At 44.2% G+C, this 15,257-nt stretch overlaps 1 protein-coding gene across 1 annotated transcript in view; it reads right to left on the minus strand.

The window, feature by feature from the left end:
- Nucleotides 1-14,749, minus strand: part of LOC119164962 (uncharacterized) — a 37,812-nt gene extending 23,063 nt beyond the window's left edge. Inside the window, exon 1 of the mRNA XM_075873407.1 lies at nucleotides 14,387-14,749. Coding sequence (XP_075729522.1) covers nucleotides 14,387-14,449 — 63 coding nt within the window. The 5' untranslated portion in view covers nucleotides 14,450-14,749. The remainder of the gene's footprint in view (nucleotides 1-14,386) is intronic.
- Between the last annotated feature and the right edge of the window lie 508 nt (nucleotides 14,750-15,257).

Raw genomic sequence — 15,257 nt, forward strand, 5'->3', positions numbered from 1 at the left:
ATCGATGATTCGCCTTGTACAGATCCGGCAGGCTGGCGCGAGCTACAGGCTCGTGCCGTTCGTCTTCCCCTCTCTGACTCGGCGAAGGGTCAGAATTACCTGAGATCCGGGACCATATAGCCCGCGGCAACTGAAAGCGGGGCCATCCGGGACCGACAAGAACGAGAAAAAAAAAAGGAAAGAACTAAAGAAAGAAAGGAAGAAAGAAAGAAAGAAAGAAAGAAAGAAAGAAAGAAAGAACGAAAAAGAGAAAGAAAGAAAGAAAGAAAGAAAAAGAGAAAGAAAGAAAGAAAGAAAGAAAGAAAGAAAGAAAGAAAGAAAGAAAGAAAGAAAGAAAGAAAGAAAGAAAGAAAGAAAGAAAGAAAGAAAGAAAGAAAGAAAGAAAGAAAGAAAGAAAGAAAGAAAGAAAGAAAGGTACTAAAGGTGTGTTCAGAGTAGTACCGGCGGGCCATTTGCGAGAACGAGTAAGCAGACGAAGGGATCGTTCGATTGTGATTGGAAAGGCGCGAATGGCCGAGCGTGACCGTATACCTCTGTCCCTCTTTCTCCACCTGTCTCGATTTCTCTCCCTCGCACTCTTTCTCTCGGACTGTTCTCTAATTAAGGCCACGCGGGGTGACCTGCAAAGGTAATCAACGCTGCACGTTTGTTGTCAACGTCTTTTGGGAACGTCAATCGCGGGAACCATGTAAAAGCCACGGACGATGCAGCGATTATGTCTCGCGGCACGCGAAGAGGTGTGAAATGTTCTTCGGTGTCAAGTGGGCGGCAGGGCAGTTTCATAGAGTCCAGTTGCGGAAATGGCTCGTTCTGTCGAAGTTGTTTAATGCCAACTTTCTCTTTATTAGAAGCTTCTTTTAATCCTGACAATAGCTTTTGCAGGCCCACGCTTTTGTGCACGTTGCGAGGCCACAAAACCTCTATTGTGCACGCTATTTGACGACCGGACTCAGATTCTCATTTCTTCTTTTTTATCATGTTATTTATTAATCTCCCTCCCTTCGCTTATCTCTCTCTTCAAGGAGTGCCACAGCCAGTCGAATTGAGAACAGAAAGAAGCACTTCTTCATCGAAGTTCGTTCATTCAAAATATCACTTTTTTTTCTGTGTTTCTTGTAATTTCTGCCTCGGCGGGCTAAATATTTTGTTTGTGTTGTAGTGGCAACAGGTAAAAGGTAACACGCATAAGTTTTTGAATCGAATGATACGACACGCTGCAGTATCTGATTTCGCTTAATACAAACTACGACCCGGTACGGCCGCACGGAACAGATCACTGAAAAATGCATGATAACTCATAGTACTTCTTTGAATTGGCGAGCCCATCGTTGAAAACTGCGCTGCTAAGGTCACTCCGTGGGGGAATGGGGAAAGGAGGGCAGCTTATTGGGTATGCATTGTGAACTTACTTACAGCGCAACGCCAGAAAAAATACAGGACAGGGAAGGAGCAAAAGGGAAAGAAAAAACAGAAAGAAAAGACCCTTCCTCTCCTTCCCTGTCCTGTATTTTTTCTGGTGTTGCGCTGTAAGTAAGTTCATGATGGATCCTAACCAACTGGCCCAACTTACCGTCTTATTGGGTATGACTGACGTGACTAATCAGTACCCGTCGAAGATAACTGCTCCATTAAAATAGGGACGAGAATGGAAGAAGAAAACATGATTAGCGAACCAGTGAGCTCGTTTTCAAACAAATAATTAGTGAATTCGTTTAGTTATCTACTGGAACAGCGGTGTTTGTCGTGCCAGTAACTGCTCATGATTGATTAAGGTTCTCTGTCTGTCTGTCTGTCTGTCTGTCCGTCCGTCCGTCCGTCCGTCCACCTGTCTGTCTGTCTGTCTGTCTGTCTTTCTGTCTGTTGCGTCTGTCTGTCTGTCTGTCCGTCCTCCTGTCTCTCTGTCTGTCCGTCCGTCCGTCCGTCCTCCGTCCGTCCACCTGTCTGTCCGTCCACCTGTCTGTCTGTCTGTCTGTCTGTCCGTCCGTCCGTCCGTTCATCCTCCGTCCGTCCTCCTGTCTGTCGGTCTGCCTGTCCGTCCGTCCGTCCACCTGTCCGTCCTCCTGTCTGTCTGTCTGTCTTTCTGTCCGCCCGTCCGTCCTCCGTCCGTCCTCCTGTCTGTCTGTCTATCCGCCCGTCCGTCCGTCCTCCATCCGTCCTCCTGCCTGTCTGTCTGTCTGTCCGTCCGTCCGTCCTCCGTCCGTCCACCTGTCTGTCTGTCTGTCTGTCTGTCTGTCTGTCCGTCCTCCTGTCTGTCTGTCTGTCTGTCCGTCCGTCTGTCTGTCTGTCTGTCCGTTCGTCCGTCCACCTGTCTGTCCATCCTCCTGTCTGTCTGTCTGTCTGTCTGTCCGTCCGTCCGTCCGTCCGTCCGTCCTCCGTCCGTCCACCTGTCTGTCTGTCTGTCTGTCTGTCCGTTCGTCCATCCGTCCACCTGTCTGTCTGTCTGTCTTTCTGTCTGTCTGTCTGTCTGTCCGTCCGTCCGTCCGTCCTCCGTCCGTGCTCCTGTCTGTCTGTCTGTCCGTCCGTCCGTCCTCCGTTCGTCCACCTGTCCGTCCGTCCGTCCTCCGTCCGTCCTCTTGTCTGTCTGTCTGTCTGTCCGTCCGTCCGTCCTCCGTCCGTCCACCTGTCTGTCTGTCTGTCTGTCGGTCCGTTCGTCCGTCCATCCACCTGTCTGTCCGTCCACCTGCCTGCCTGTCTGTCTGTCTGTCTGTGATCAGGTCACAATCACTGATAAATCTTCCTTGTTTTAAATAAACAGTATAATTAAAATCAATATTCTATAACTTCGCTCAAGGAACGATATCACAGATTTATTGAAAAAAAGCTTTGTTTTTCATCTGTTCACAAATTCGCGACCGATATTGCCTTGCTTTCCGCGTCACCTGCCATGATAACTTTATGGTTACCCGCAGGTCGCGGGTTCAAATCCCGGCTGCGGCGGCTGCATTTCCGATGGAGGCGGAAATGTCGTAGGCCCGTGTGCTCAGATTTGGGTGCACGTTAAAGAACCCCAGGTGGTCAAAATTTCCGGAGCCCTCCACTACGGCGTCTCTCATAATCATATGGTGGTTTTGGGACGTTAAACCCCACAAATCAATCAATCAATTAACTTTATGGTTATTGAGCTTTACTCTATCCCTAAGGTCACGTGACCGAATCCCGGCTGCATTTTTGTGGAGTGAAAATGCTAGTCATTCCGTGCTTAGATATATATGCACGTTAAATAGCTCCGGGTGGTCGAAATTTTCGGAGCCCTGCCCTATGGCGTTTCTCAAAATCAGATCGTGATTTCAAGACGTAAAGTCTAAAAAATTAATAAGATTTTCGTCTCGCTGGCACTTGTAAGCCTGCTTCGTCCCTCTTTCTGTTTCTTTTTTCGTTACTTACGTACGTGTGCTTCACATCAAATTTTAATTAAAACAGCAATAATAATTTAAATTACTAATGGATGACGATGATGAATACGGTACTTTATGGCGCGAGAGAAAATTACTAAGCAAGAATTGCCTAACCCCTTGCCTTTTTAGTTTTATTGCGATGATCGTGTCACCATCACTATCTAAGATAAAGAAATGTAGCAGAAACAAAACAATGGCATTGGTTACGCAAGAGTACGCATTGGTATGCATCTGAGGTTAATCGGCTTTTTTTTCTCTCTTTCTTTTTCTTCTTACAGTAACAAAACATCTAGCGGGTATTAAACTGTGAAACCTCCTACCCTATACGTTAGCCTTTTGCGATACCTGGTTTACATTTTAGAAAATGAATCTTTATACTTTGAATCATTTATATTCCATAACAAGTCTGGCAGTTTTCGTCGAACCACTACAAAAGATGAAAGACCTTGCAGCATTCATCCGTCTAGCACTCCATTCGCCACTGATGTTACGGTATATCTGTCTGCTCTGTCTGTTTATATAGTTTTATCACTCCATCACATCCGCCCTATATATCTCTCCGCTCATTTTGAAAATTTTTTCAACAGCAGCAACTTGCCCGTTTTGTTTCATTGCATGACGGCGCTCTTTTCTCTCTTTCTCCGTCTTCTCCGAATTCATTTTTTTTTCCTTTTCTTTCTCTTTTTTTCGCCTTTCAGTCTCATGTTGCAACTGATTAAAATCTATTTAGTCATCTCTGCAAGTGCCCGCCACCTCGCAGTTTCACAATTTTCTCGAAAAGTGCCACTCAAGACCCATCTAGCCTGTTTTAACATACTTTTTTGCTATCATCTCTGTGTTTTTACTCCACCTCAGCAGTTATGTACAATGCGGCAAAAGGTTAAGGTCGTGTCGTCGAACCACAATGGTCTGACGTCAAAATTCTCTCATTTGAACACTGCGAAGCCCACAAAAGTAAATTAATTAGGCAATTAAATTGATCAATATTTCGCAATGTGATTGTTGGCATTGCGCAGTTGTAAATTAGGTTGTATTGCATCTACCAGAAAAGAGTAACAAATGTTGGAATTTAAAATCCTCTCAAACCGACGATAGGATTATGAGAGACGCCTTAGCGGAGGGCTCCGGAAATTTCGACCACCCGGTGTTCTCTAACTCGCATATAACTCCAAGTACGCGGGCGTCAATCATTTTTACCTCAATCGACAATGCGGCAGCCGTAGCCTCGCGACTTGACCACAATACACGCCAACAATGGGCACCTAATTGTGTGTGTGTGTTTGTGTGTGTGTTTGTGTGTGTGCTTGCGAGCTTATAAAATGAGTTTGTTAATCCTCGAACTGATCATCATTCGATCAAACTGCTGATTTTCTATCCTGATACACAAACTGACCTGGAAACTGATTCTGAAACTTATCCTAGTATCTGTAGGCACGTTACAGAGGAGGACAAATAACACTGTACCCAGGACGGGCACCTCGTTTGCTTTGCGCCTGATATGCAGGCCTAGATGCGCACATAACAACTAACTCAAACCAGAACATTCACTCTAAAACCCTGGTTTAATTTCCATGCGAAATTCATCGCGTTAAAAGACAACCGACACGAGGGAAACTATGACGGCTTTCATTTTGCGTCTGTAATCTACATATTCACTAATCCAGATTAAGCGAGAGCCGCATTACGGATGGATTAGTGACGCGCAACGGGCAAGGTCCTTCTCGACGCTTTCTTAACGTTATCAGCCAACTTTGGCCAGTGGGCGGTACGACACGATGCCCCTGAGCAGCCTTAGTTTCACTGCACGAAACTTGTTCGGGACGGATCGAAGTCGGAACGCGTCTAAGGCTTCTTCAAGATTTTCCCTGCGCCACATGTACGACGCAGAGGCTTCGCGTTGTTTTAAAAAATATATAAACGACAGTTGCAATCAGCCGACGGCATCCTTCCGCAACGTAACAGACGCACAAGTCGCGTCTGTCTGGCTGGTGTATCTTTTGTATTAAAGAGGGGAGGCAAGAACTAGGTGGCTTTTTCGAATGAGAAACTTTGAAGTCACATCCCGAGTCAAGACAAGATAATGATGTCAAGGCAGAAAAGAAAGGGGGGGGGGAGTATGCAAAGACCATATTTCGCTACATTCGCGTTCTCGAAAACATGTGACAGTGATCGCTCTCTACATCCCTGAATAGAAAGAAAGAAAGAAAGAAAGAAAGAAAGAAAGAAAGAAAGAAAGAAAGAAGGGAGGAAGGAAGGAAGGAAGGAAGGAAGGAAGGAAGGAAAGAAAGAAAGAAAGAAAGAAAGAAAGAAAGAAAGAAAGAAAGAAAGAAAGAAAGAAAGAAAGAAAGAAAGAAAGAAAGAAAGAAAGAAAGAAAGAAAGAAAGAAAGAAAGAAAGAAATTCAAGCCTGCACGAGGTAACTGTTGGGGAGACAGTGTTTCATTCCATGCACAGCACTGAACTTGCTGTCCGCATATACACACATGCGCATCAACGCATTGAGCTTTAAGGGCAAGTCAGACATAGCAACGAAAGAAAGCCTCTGTGAGGGACGTCACAAAAAGAAGGGGGAGGTCACAGGTGGCGGTTTCTCTGTGGCCTCGCGTTCAATTGTGCTCCGCCAACGAAGGCTCACTTTCGCAAGAGATGGTCATTGTGAAAGGTAACATAGGTCAAATACACTCGCAGTCACGTCTCCACCTCGTTCTGGGTGTCTTGAGCAAGACTGCGAGTGTTGCGCAGAGCGAGACGCGTGGCTCTGTTACGCAACCTTCGTCTCTGTTGAGAGTACCCTTCCCACCCACTTTTCAAGCGAGGCACGTTGCAACGCCCTCGTAGTTACAGAAAACTTAGTTTTACGCGCGTCACCTTCCCGGATGGTCGAAATTTCTGGAAACCTCCAATGCGGCGTCTCTGATAAGCACACCGTGCTTCTGCGATGTAAAACACTGACAGTTATCAAGAACATCACAGCAAATTACCGCAGAAAGCCACGCGAGCACTGTGCCGCTCTTGGAAACAACGCAACTGAGCGACCGTTTGTGGTACGCTGCGCCGAGTGTGTGCTCATGGTTCTATTTCTCTAGCTCTCTCTTTATCATATACCACCTTATTTATCTATACCCATGTGTAGGATAACAAACTTCGCGTAAGCTAGCTTACCTCCTTGCATTTCCTGTATTATATATATATATATATATATATATATATATATATATATATATATATATATATATATATATATATATATATATATATATATATATATCCGCTGGCCTGTCAAAACTTCCCAAATTGTATTCTTTTGGTTTTGTACATACGCCTGCGCTTATTATAACTTATCAATCACCAGACCCAAGGAAACACACTTGACGTATATATAAGCGCATATCATATACTAACACACAGATGAATAGATGAATAGAATAGATGAATTCAGACATGGACAGAATGGAATAAGCATTATTTAGCAACCGCGCTTTAATATCCCGCTGCAGTATGCGTGATTGGGACGAAGTTGTGATCAATACGTTATGTCTGCACGCTTCAGTGAAATATGAAAACAGGATACGTTTGTGTTATTCGCTTCATTGGCATTACACTGTAGACAGAAAGGTTGTGCAATTAAAGTTCATGCCTGAAAACATTTCAACGAGCGTGACTTGCAGAACGGACGAAGCGGCATACAGCGATAAGTGTAAGGGGCCGGCCGGGGCGAGAAGTTTACAACACTGTTATAAGCAGTCTAAGTGCCATAGTTTACCTAAAACGTGGTTCAAGCTCAAGAAAGTGTGTTTGCGCAAGCGAATGCTGTGAAGCTGATTTACATAGCTTCGCGGCCTAGATACGTCCGTATGTAAATGACGCGAGCAGATTAAGGAGCGATGAAAGAAGGCTACGGAGGAATTCGAACTAAAGAAAGCTGTGCGTGAAATTCATGCGGCGCTGATGCGCGTAAGAAGTTTGTATAGTACAGGGTATATATATATATATATATATATATATATATATATAATGAGATCTAACAGACAGTAATGCCAAGGAATGTATGGGGAAAGTTATTAGAACCAATGGAATGTAAATAAGAAGAAAGAAAAGTGGGTTAGAAAATAACCAGCCGGGAGCAGGAATCGAACCTACGACCTTTGAATAACGCGTTCGATGCTCTAAACACTGAGCTATCCTACTTCTAAATTCACATATAAACCCAAAAAAAGTGGATGGAGGGAAGGCCACTGTGATAGCTCAGTGGTTAGAGCATCGAACGCGTTATTCGAAGGTCGTAGGTTTGATTCCTGCTTACAACTGGTTATTTTTTCACATACTTTTCTTTCTTCTTATTTACATTCCATTCGTTCTAATAACTTCCCCTGCACATTCCTTGGCATTACTGTCTGTTAGATCTCATTATTATTGTGTCAAAACACGCAAAAACGAGCCCTCATGTATACACTTCTTTCCCTTATATATATATATATATATATATATATATATATATATATATATATATATATATATATATATATATATATATATATATATATATATATATATATATATATATATATATATATATATATATGCGGGGGTGGGGGCAAAGATTATGGAAAACATAGGAAAGTATGGGGAACACAAGAACAGCACTGTCTGTAACGCTGTCAACACTGTCAGTAAAACCATTAAGGTGACCACTTGTGGTGGTGGCTAACCAAACCAGCCCCATTAAACGAGGATAGCACACGAGGAAATGCGCAGACATAATAAAAAAACACCGATAAACCAGCGAACGGCCAGCGAGAACGCACTTCGAGAACGTAGGACATTTCAATCAAATTGACAACAACACAAACAAGACACTTTTGTTTACGCTTCGTTCGAAAGCAAAAAAAAATGCGCTTGATTCTAGATCGCACGATGTACCAGTAGCTGTCGAATCGGCAACAAGACAAACAACTTATTATGTTATTACTTGCTTTGTATTTTTATTAGTTATTAGTAATTAGTTGCTTTGTAGTTGCTTTGTATTGTGGCAGAAGTCACACCCACTAGCATTCTTTCCTATGTACCCCCATTACTCTATGCTCCGTAATAGAGCCTGTAAGGTATTTTTAAATAAATAAATAATTAAGTATACGCTCTGTTCGAAAGACGACACAACCCTTCGTCGTGGCAGGGAATCGGCAGCACCATCTCGAAGCACCCCTTGGGCGTAAAGAGTCGTGATGCCGGACGGTGATGCCCATAAAAACGAAACAGCCATCTCCGACGACCTTATACACTGCGCGCTCTCTTTTACGTTGCCGGACGTACATACATACACTGCGCGTGACGTTATAAAGAAATGCAGGCTGGAATTACGGCGCATTTCCTAATGGACCTCATCCATATGCCTCTCCCATTATTCGGGATCTTCCAACGCCCCATAGGCTGTCTTCTTCGGATGATCGCGCTCTTAATGGCACAACAAATTTGGTTTCTTTCCTGTGTATATCCAGGAAATCGCCGCGTTCGTTTGCCCAGGAGGTAGATGGTTCAGTGGTCCTCGTATGTATGTATGTATGTATGTATGTATGTATGTATGTATGTATGTATGTATGTATGTATGTATGTATGTATGTATGTATGTATGTATGTATGTATGTATGTATGTATGTATGTATGTATGCATGTATGTATGTATGTATGTATGTATGTATGTATGTATGTATGTATGAATGTATGTATGTAGTATGTATGTATGTATGTATGTATGTATGTATGAATGTATGTATGTATGTATGTATGTATGTATGTATGTATGTATGTATGTATGTATGTATGTATGTATGTATGTATGTATGTATGTATGTATGTATGTATGTATGTATGTATGTGCGTACATATGCATATATGTATGAAAAATACCTTAAGTGGTAAAGCTGTAGTGTGAGGAGTATTTCATAAAATATGACATATGCGCATTACTTAACTACATTGTTCCGACAGCGAATAGCCCATATTGGCTGAACGTCAGTCCAAAACAGCTAAAGCTCGATTGCATTGCCCACAAATTTCCCAACAGTCAGCCAACACATGCAGCACTGGTGATATTCGTGTAAGTGCGGCACCCTTCACGTAGTTTTTCATGCGGTAGCGTACGTATCGCCTCGACCACAGTTTCATCGGATACTTTGTATATCGTCATTCGCGTCGCTAGAAATTATTCATCTTCTTTCCTAATTTTAGCTCAGGAATTTCTTTAACGCCGCCTTAGAAACTGAAAAGTAAAAAAAAATGTACCAGATATCCTCGTTTTACTCTCCATAAAATTCATCACATCAAAACTCGCTACATTAGCGAGACTTCCTCGCTAACTCATACCAAGCGCTTGCAGCGATGATGTAAGTGAAAGAGCAAATTTCACGCACGGGGAGTCTAGGAAAGCGGGTATTACGTCTTCGTGCATAAATTAAACGATTAAAAAAAGAGCTTGCATTCACTCTATGTGAAGCAGTTCCCTCATCACGGTGATCCCCGCCCCGTCATCATCTTCGTCCGCTCGGCTTCTCTTCTACAAGTTGAGGTTCCGCTCACATTTCGTCGCGGTACATACATAAATGCGTCTGTGCGGTATCGCTAACACCGCTCCCTGGCTCCCTACACGCCCTATTGATCCCTTACTATTTCAGGCGAGGCGTAGCTTTGGCTTCATTTTCTTTATTTTGCCCTCCTTTTTTATTACCCTCGGTCTTCTTCCGCGAGCCGCTTCCACCCCCCACCCCTCCGTCCCGTCGCAGGCCGTTACGGAGTTGCAATAAAGGAAAAAGAAAAAGGACAAGCGAATGAAACTTGCAAAGCGTGCTTCGCCACTGAGCGATATACTTGAAGGCAAAGCCTTCTTTACGTCAACGATATCTCTGGAGATTTGGCAGACATCTTACACATAGGTCTTTAGTTAGTTAGTTAGTTAGTTAGTTAGTTAGTTAGTTAGTTGGTTAGTTAGTTAGTTAGTTAGTTAGTTAGTTAGTTAGTTAGTTAGTTAGTTAGTTAGTTAGTTAGTTAGTTAGTTAGTTAGTTAGTTAGTTATAAACGAATGAAACTTGTACAGCGTGCTTTGCCATTGATTAATAAACTCCACGGCGAAGCCTTCTTTACGTCAGCAAAATCTGTCGGGATGTATTTGTTCTGTGGTACTTTTCAGACACGTGTTGGTTAGTTGTTAGTTAATTAATTATTAATTAACTAGAAGCGCACTATACCTGTAAAGCGTGCTTTGCCACTGAATGATAAACTCGGCGGCGAAGCGTTCTTTACGTCAGCAATATCTGTCGTGATGTATCCGTCCTGTGGTACTTTTCTAGCCACGTGTTAGTATAGTTAGTTAGTCAGTTAGTTAAAAGAAGCGAATTAGACCTGTAAAGCGTGCTTCGCCACTGAATGATAAACTCAGCGGCGAATCCTTGTTTACGTCAGCAAGATCTGTCGGGATGTATCCGACCTGTCGTACTCTTTAGTCGCGTGTTAGTTTGTTAGTTAGTTAGTTAGTTAGTTAGTTAGTTAGTTAGTTAGTTAGTTAGTTAGTTAGTTAGTTAGTTAGTTAGTTAGTTAGTTAGTTAGTTAGTTAGTTAGTTAGTTAGTTAGTTAGTTAGTTAGTTAGTTAGTTAGTTAGTTCACAAAATTACAGAGGGATAGCGATTTGCCCTACGTGTAGTTAAACCCGAGGCCGTCAACGAGTTGTCCGGACCAGACGGCCAGCCGAGAACTGTCTAGAGCGCTGCTTTGCCACGAACGTTGGAACGCACTTTTCCGAACCGGAGTGAACTAGAGTGGAACGGCAGCTCAATGCACATAACGTTTGCGCTGATTTCTCTCCCTAATTGATAGTTATGTCATCGCCATAGCGTCGTTGTTTGTGTCAGCGCAAAGAAGAAGAAGAAGAAGAAGAAGAAGAAGAAGAAGAAGAAGAAGAAGAAGAAGAAGAAGAAGAAGAAGAAGAAGGAGGAGAAGAAGAAGGAGGAGGAGGAGGAGGAGGAGGAGGAGGAGGAGGGGGAGGAGGAGGAGGAGGAGGAGGAGGAGGAGGAGGAGGAGGAGGAGGAGGAGGAGGAGGAGGAGGAGGAGGAGGAGGTGATGATTATCTGAGGAAGTGTGCCAACACTGTTACATGGTCGCCATCGCCTCATTATACTCTTTCCGAGAACGCATAACTGATCATCTTCAACGTTAAATGAATCATCACTGCTTGTTTGTTTGTTTGTTTGTTTGTTTGTTTGATTGATTGTTCGTTCGTTTTCAGCACCACGTTTTATGTAACAACCCCTTAAACGGGGGCATTTAAGGAAATAACACTCAACTGAGCGGAAGTTGTTTTTGAGCCTGGCAAGTGGCACTTCACCGTATATTCTTGTTTTTTTTTTTTTTTTTGTCATGGTCAAGCTGGTTCATACTCGTTCCGGGTGGTCGACGAAGTGTTGCGTTGAATTAAAAGGCGATATTCAGTTTTGATTGGAGCAACAAATGCAAAATTTGGAAACTAGTTCAGGACGAAACACCAAGAGAGAGAGAGAGAGAGAGAGAGAGAAAGAGAGATTAACGACGTTAAGTAATGCGCCTACAACAATAAAAAACTTGTAGTATACCTCAGCTTCGCCTTCAAGAGTAAATTATGATAGCGTAGTCGGGTTCCGTACGCGTCGCTTTCTAAATTGCTAGCCTGGCTTCGATTCTCGTTGGGCCCGCAGGTCACGGGTTCAAATCCCGACTGCGGCGGCTGCATTTCCGATGGAGGCGGAAATGTTGTTGGCCCGTGTGCTCAGATTTGGGTGCCCGTTAAAGAACCCCAGGTGGTCTAAATTTCCGGAGCCCTCCACTATACGGCGTCTCTCATAATCATGGGGTGGTTTTGGAACGTTAAACCCCAAAAATTATTGATTGATTTGTGGGATTTAACGTCCCAAAACCACCATATGATTATGAGAGACGCCGTAGTGGAGGGCTCCGGAAATTTCGACCACCTGGGGTTCTTTAACGGGCACCCAAATCTGAGCACACGGGCCTACAACATCTCCGCCTCCATCGGAAATGCAGCCGCCGCAGCCGGGATTTGAACCCGCGACCAGCGGGTCAGCAGCCGAGTACCTTAGCCACTAGACCACCGTGGCGGGGCACCCTAACAATTATTGTTATCGCTTTGTTGATGCTTTTTTCAGATGGTAATGTGCAAATATGAGTTTTCCTTCGTAATAAGAGGAACTTTAGGACGCCCACTTATTGCGTAATTCCCATGTTTTCACGCTTGCCACAATTCTACGCTTCAGCATGCGTGAAGGAGACTCCACCCACTGCATAGCATTATTATAGAATATTTCTTTTTCTATGCAGGTTAAAGTAAAGGCGTGTCTCTGTGGTATAAAACCAGCTTGCGACGCAGAAGGACTGCAAGGGGCGATTCTCACTCGAATCGAAGACTTTTTCTGTTTCTATCATCTTTCTCGATTTTTTTTTATGTCACCAAAAACGCTGACTTTTCGCTCAGAACAAACGACGCAGACTCCGGAATTTCGGCGAAATGAGCTCTTTTACGCTAACGTGATAAAAACGCTTAGAAGCAAGCTCTCTTAACTCATTAAACGACGAGCAAGGCAACCCTGCTACAGCGACCCAGAGGGGATCGAGACTCCGTCAGGAAACAGTATCGGAAATCGAAATATTTGCTCTAATTAGTCTACACTTCATCGGAGTATTCATTGATAAACACCTTACGCGTCACGTGTGGAGCATTGATCGAGAGGGCGCCGAGGGAAAAAAAACGAAAACAAATACTTAGACATGATAAACGCAAAGTTTTCCACAGGAAAGTGCATGCTCCGGAAACAGACTTGCAGATAAAATGAAACGAAGCCAAAAATGCAAAGAATGCTTAAGGTAGAGAAGGAGGGAGAGGGTTGTTTATTACAGTTCGCGATAACCTGACAGAAAGTGGCTAGCGTTCAGCGCTCAGATTTCTGGCACACATAATTAAACTTGACATTTAAAACATGTAAATGTTTCAAAGTGTTTCTTAAATTAATAACCTGTGGCATACGTGCATTGTGAAAACAGTTTTTTTTTATATACAGGCCAGTAATGTTAGTTACAGCTTAATGAAAGGCATGTTCGACCGATACTGTTGTTCATAACCCAAAATATCCGCTGATACGATAAGTGTAGCATTAGACCTCCGACTTTGTTTTTTTTTATATATATTTGAAGTTGCAAAATTGAACTTCGTTTGTCAAACTGGCGATCCTGCGAAAGACAGTGTGCCCAAAAAGCATAACTTTGTCCGTACCGATGATAATGATCGCATTTTAGCAGTTGTTCAGTGTTGCATGTTGTAGCATCGGTGTCCATATGTCTTTTTTTCCTTTCCTCTAAATCAGTACGTAAAAACAAAAACATAAATAGATCCCCGCGATCGCCAAATCATCCCTACGTTTTGTAACCAACAATCACGCAGCGAACCTTAGAAGTACACTGTTGCGAACTGCCTCGCAAAACCGCGGATCACTAACCGTACGCATACTACATTGCTAGAATAGTACAGACGTTCTAACGAGAACACAAGAGATCTCGCTTACTACGCGAACAAACGAGACACTCAAACTAACGCGTCCCGTACTGGGACGGTGCATAGTGGTGCGTATAATTCGCTGTTTTATTTATAGCTCCCGAAACGAGAAAGGGAGAGGATGGGGTTTCGTTAAAGCACCGACGATTTCAATTTTGAACGACTTTCGCTTCAAACGCACGCATGTTTTAGAGGTTAGTGGAGTGGATACGAAACCAACACCAATTTTCGCCTCGGATTCGGATACGGAATTCTACACTGTACGGGATGGTAGTTGCAAACCCTCATTTAGGGCACGATTCGGGGAGCATGATTCCGGGAGCACGATTCCACAATGTTTCAATCATAAACGAAATTCGGGGAAAGCATGACCTAAAGGGTGTTCGCTTTACTTTCGGGTTTCTCACCTGCTGTAGCTGACGCCATCGGAAGCATCCCCAGCAGCTAGTGGTCGTCGGCGTAGCCGCCATCTCCGGATCGTTTTTTTAGCGTCGCCCCCCCACCCGTAACGGACGGGGCACCGCACCACCCCTTCGAGCGAAGCCCCGAACGCCTCTCGCCGCCGCTTTACCTGAGCGTCGTAGTCGCTCGCCGGCGACGGGACGTAGACGTCGCCATTCTGGCTGGCGCCCGCCTGACCCCCCCCCCGCGATCGATTGCCGGCGGGCTGTCGCAGACGACGCGCGAGCGAGCGCACCGATCGGCTTCGCTGCGGCCGCCAAATGGCGCCACGTGACATTCCGAAGCATGCGGACCCAACGCACGCCCACTACGCCTGGTTCTTGAACGGTTTGCGCGATATCTCACGCGCTATAGCTTCATCGTCTGCAGCAGGAGCTGCGAGGCTTACGTTTTGAAGGAGCCGGTCTAGCGTGTCAGGCCCCCAGGGAACGGACACCTCCTCCTACCCGTTCTATATATCTAGCTGCATATCATGTTTATCCTTCTCCAACTGCTAACCCAAAGGTCGCGAGATCGAATTCGAGCTGCGGCGGCTGCATTTTCAATGGAGGTGAAAATATTTGAGGTCCGTGTACTTGGCTTTAGGTGAACGTTATTAACCCCAAGCGATCGAAATTTCCTGAGTCTCTCATAACCACAACGTGGTTTTGGGACGTCAAACCCCAGATATTATTATGCTTATCCCTCTGGCTTGTGCAGCACATTTTCTTTTTTCTTTTAACTGTGCTTCAGCTAAAATCTGATCAGTTCTTACCTACTTGGGGAAGCGAAGTGACCTACAGGACGGGAGCTGTCATGGACTCGGCAAGTTGGTCA

This window comes from Rhipicephalus microplus, chromosome 9, assembly GCF_043290135.1.
Source record: "Rhipicephalus microplus isolate Deutch F79 chromosome 9, USDA_Rmic, whole genome shotgun sequence".
Lineage (NCBI taxonomy): Eukaryota > Metazoa > Arthropoda > Arachnida > Ixodida > Ixodidae > Rhipicephalus > Rhipicephalus microplus.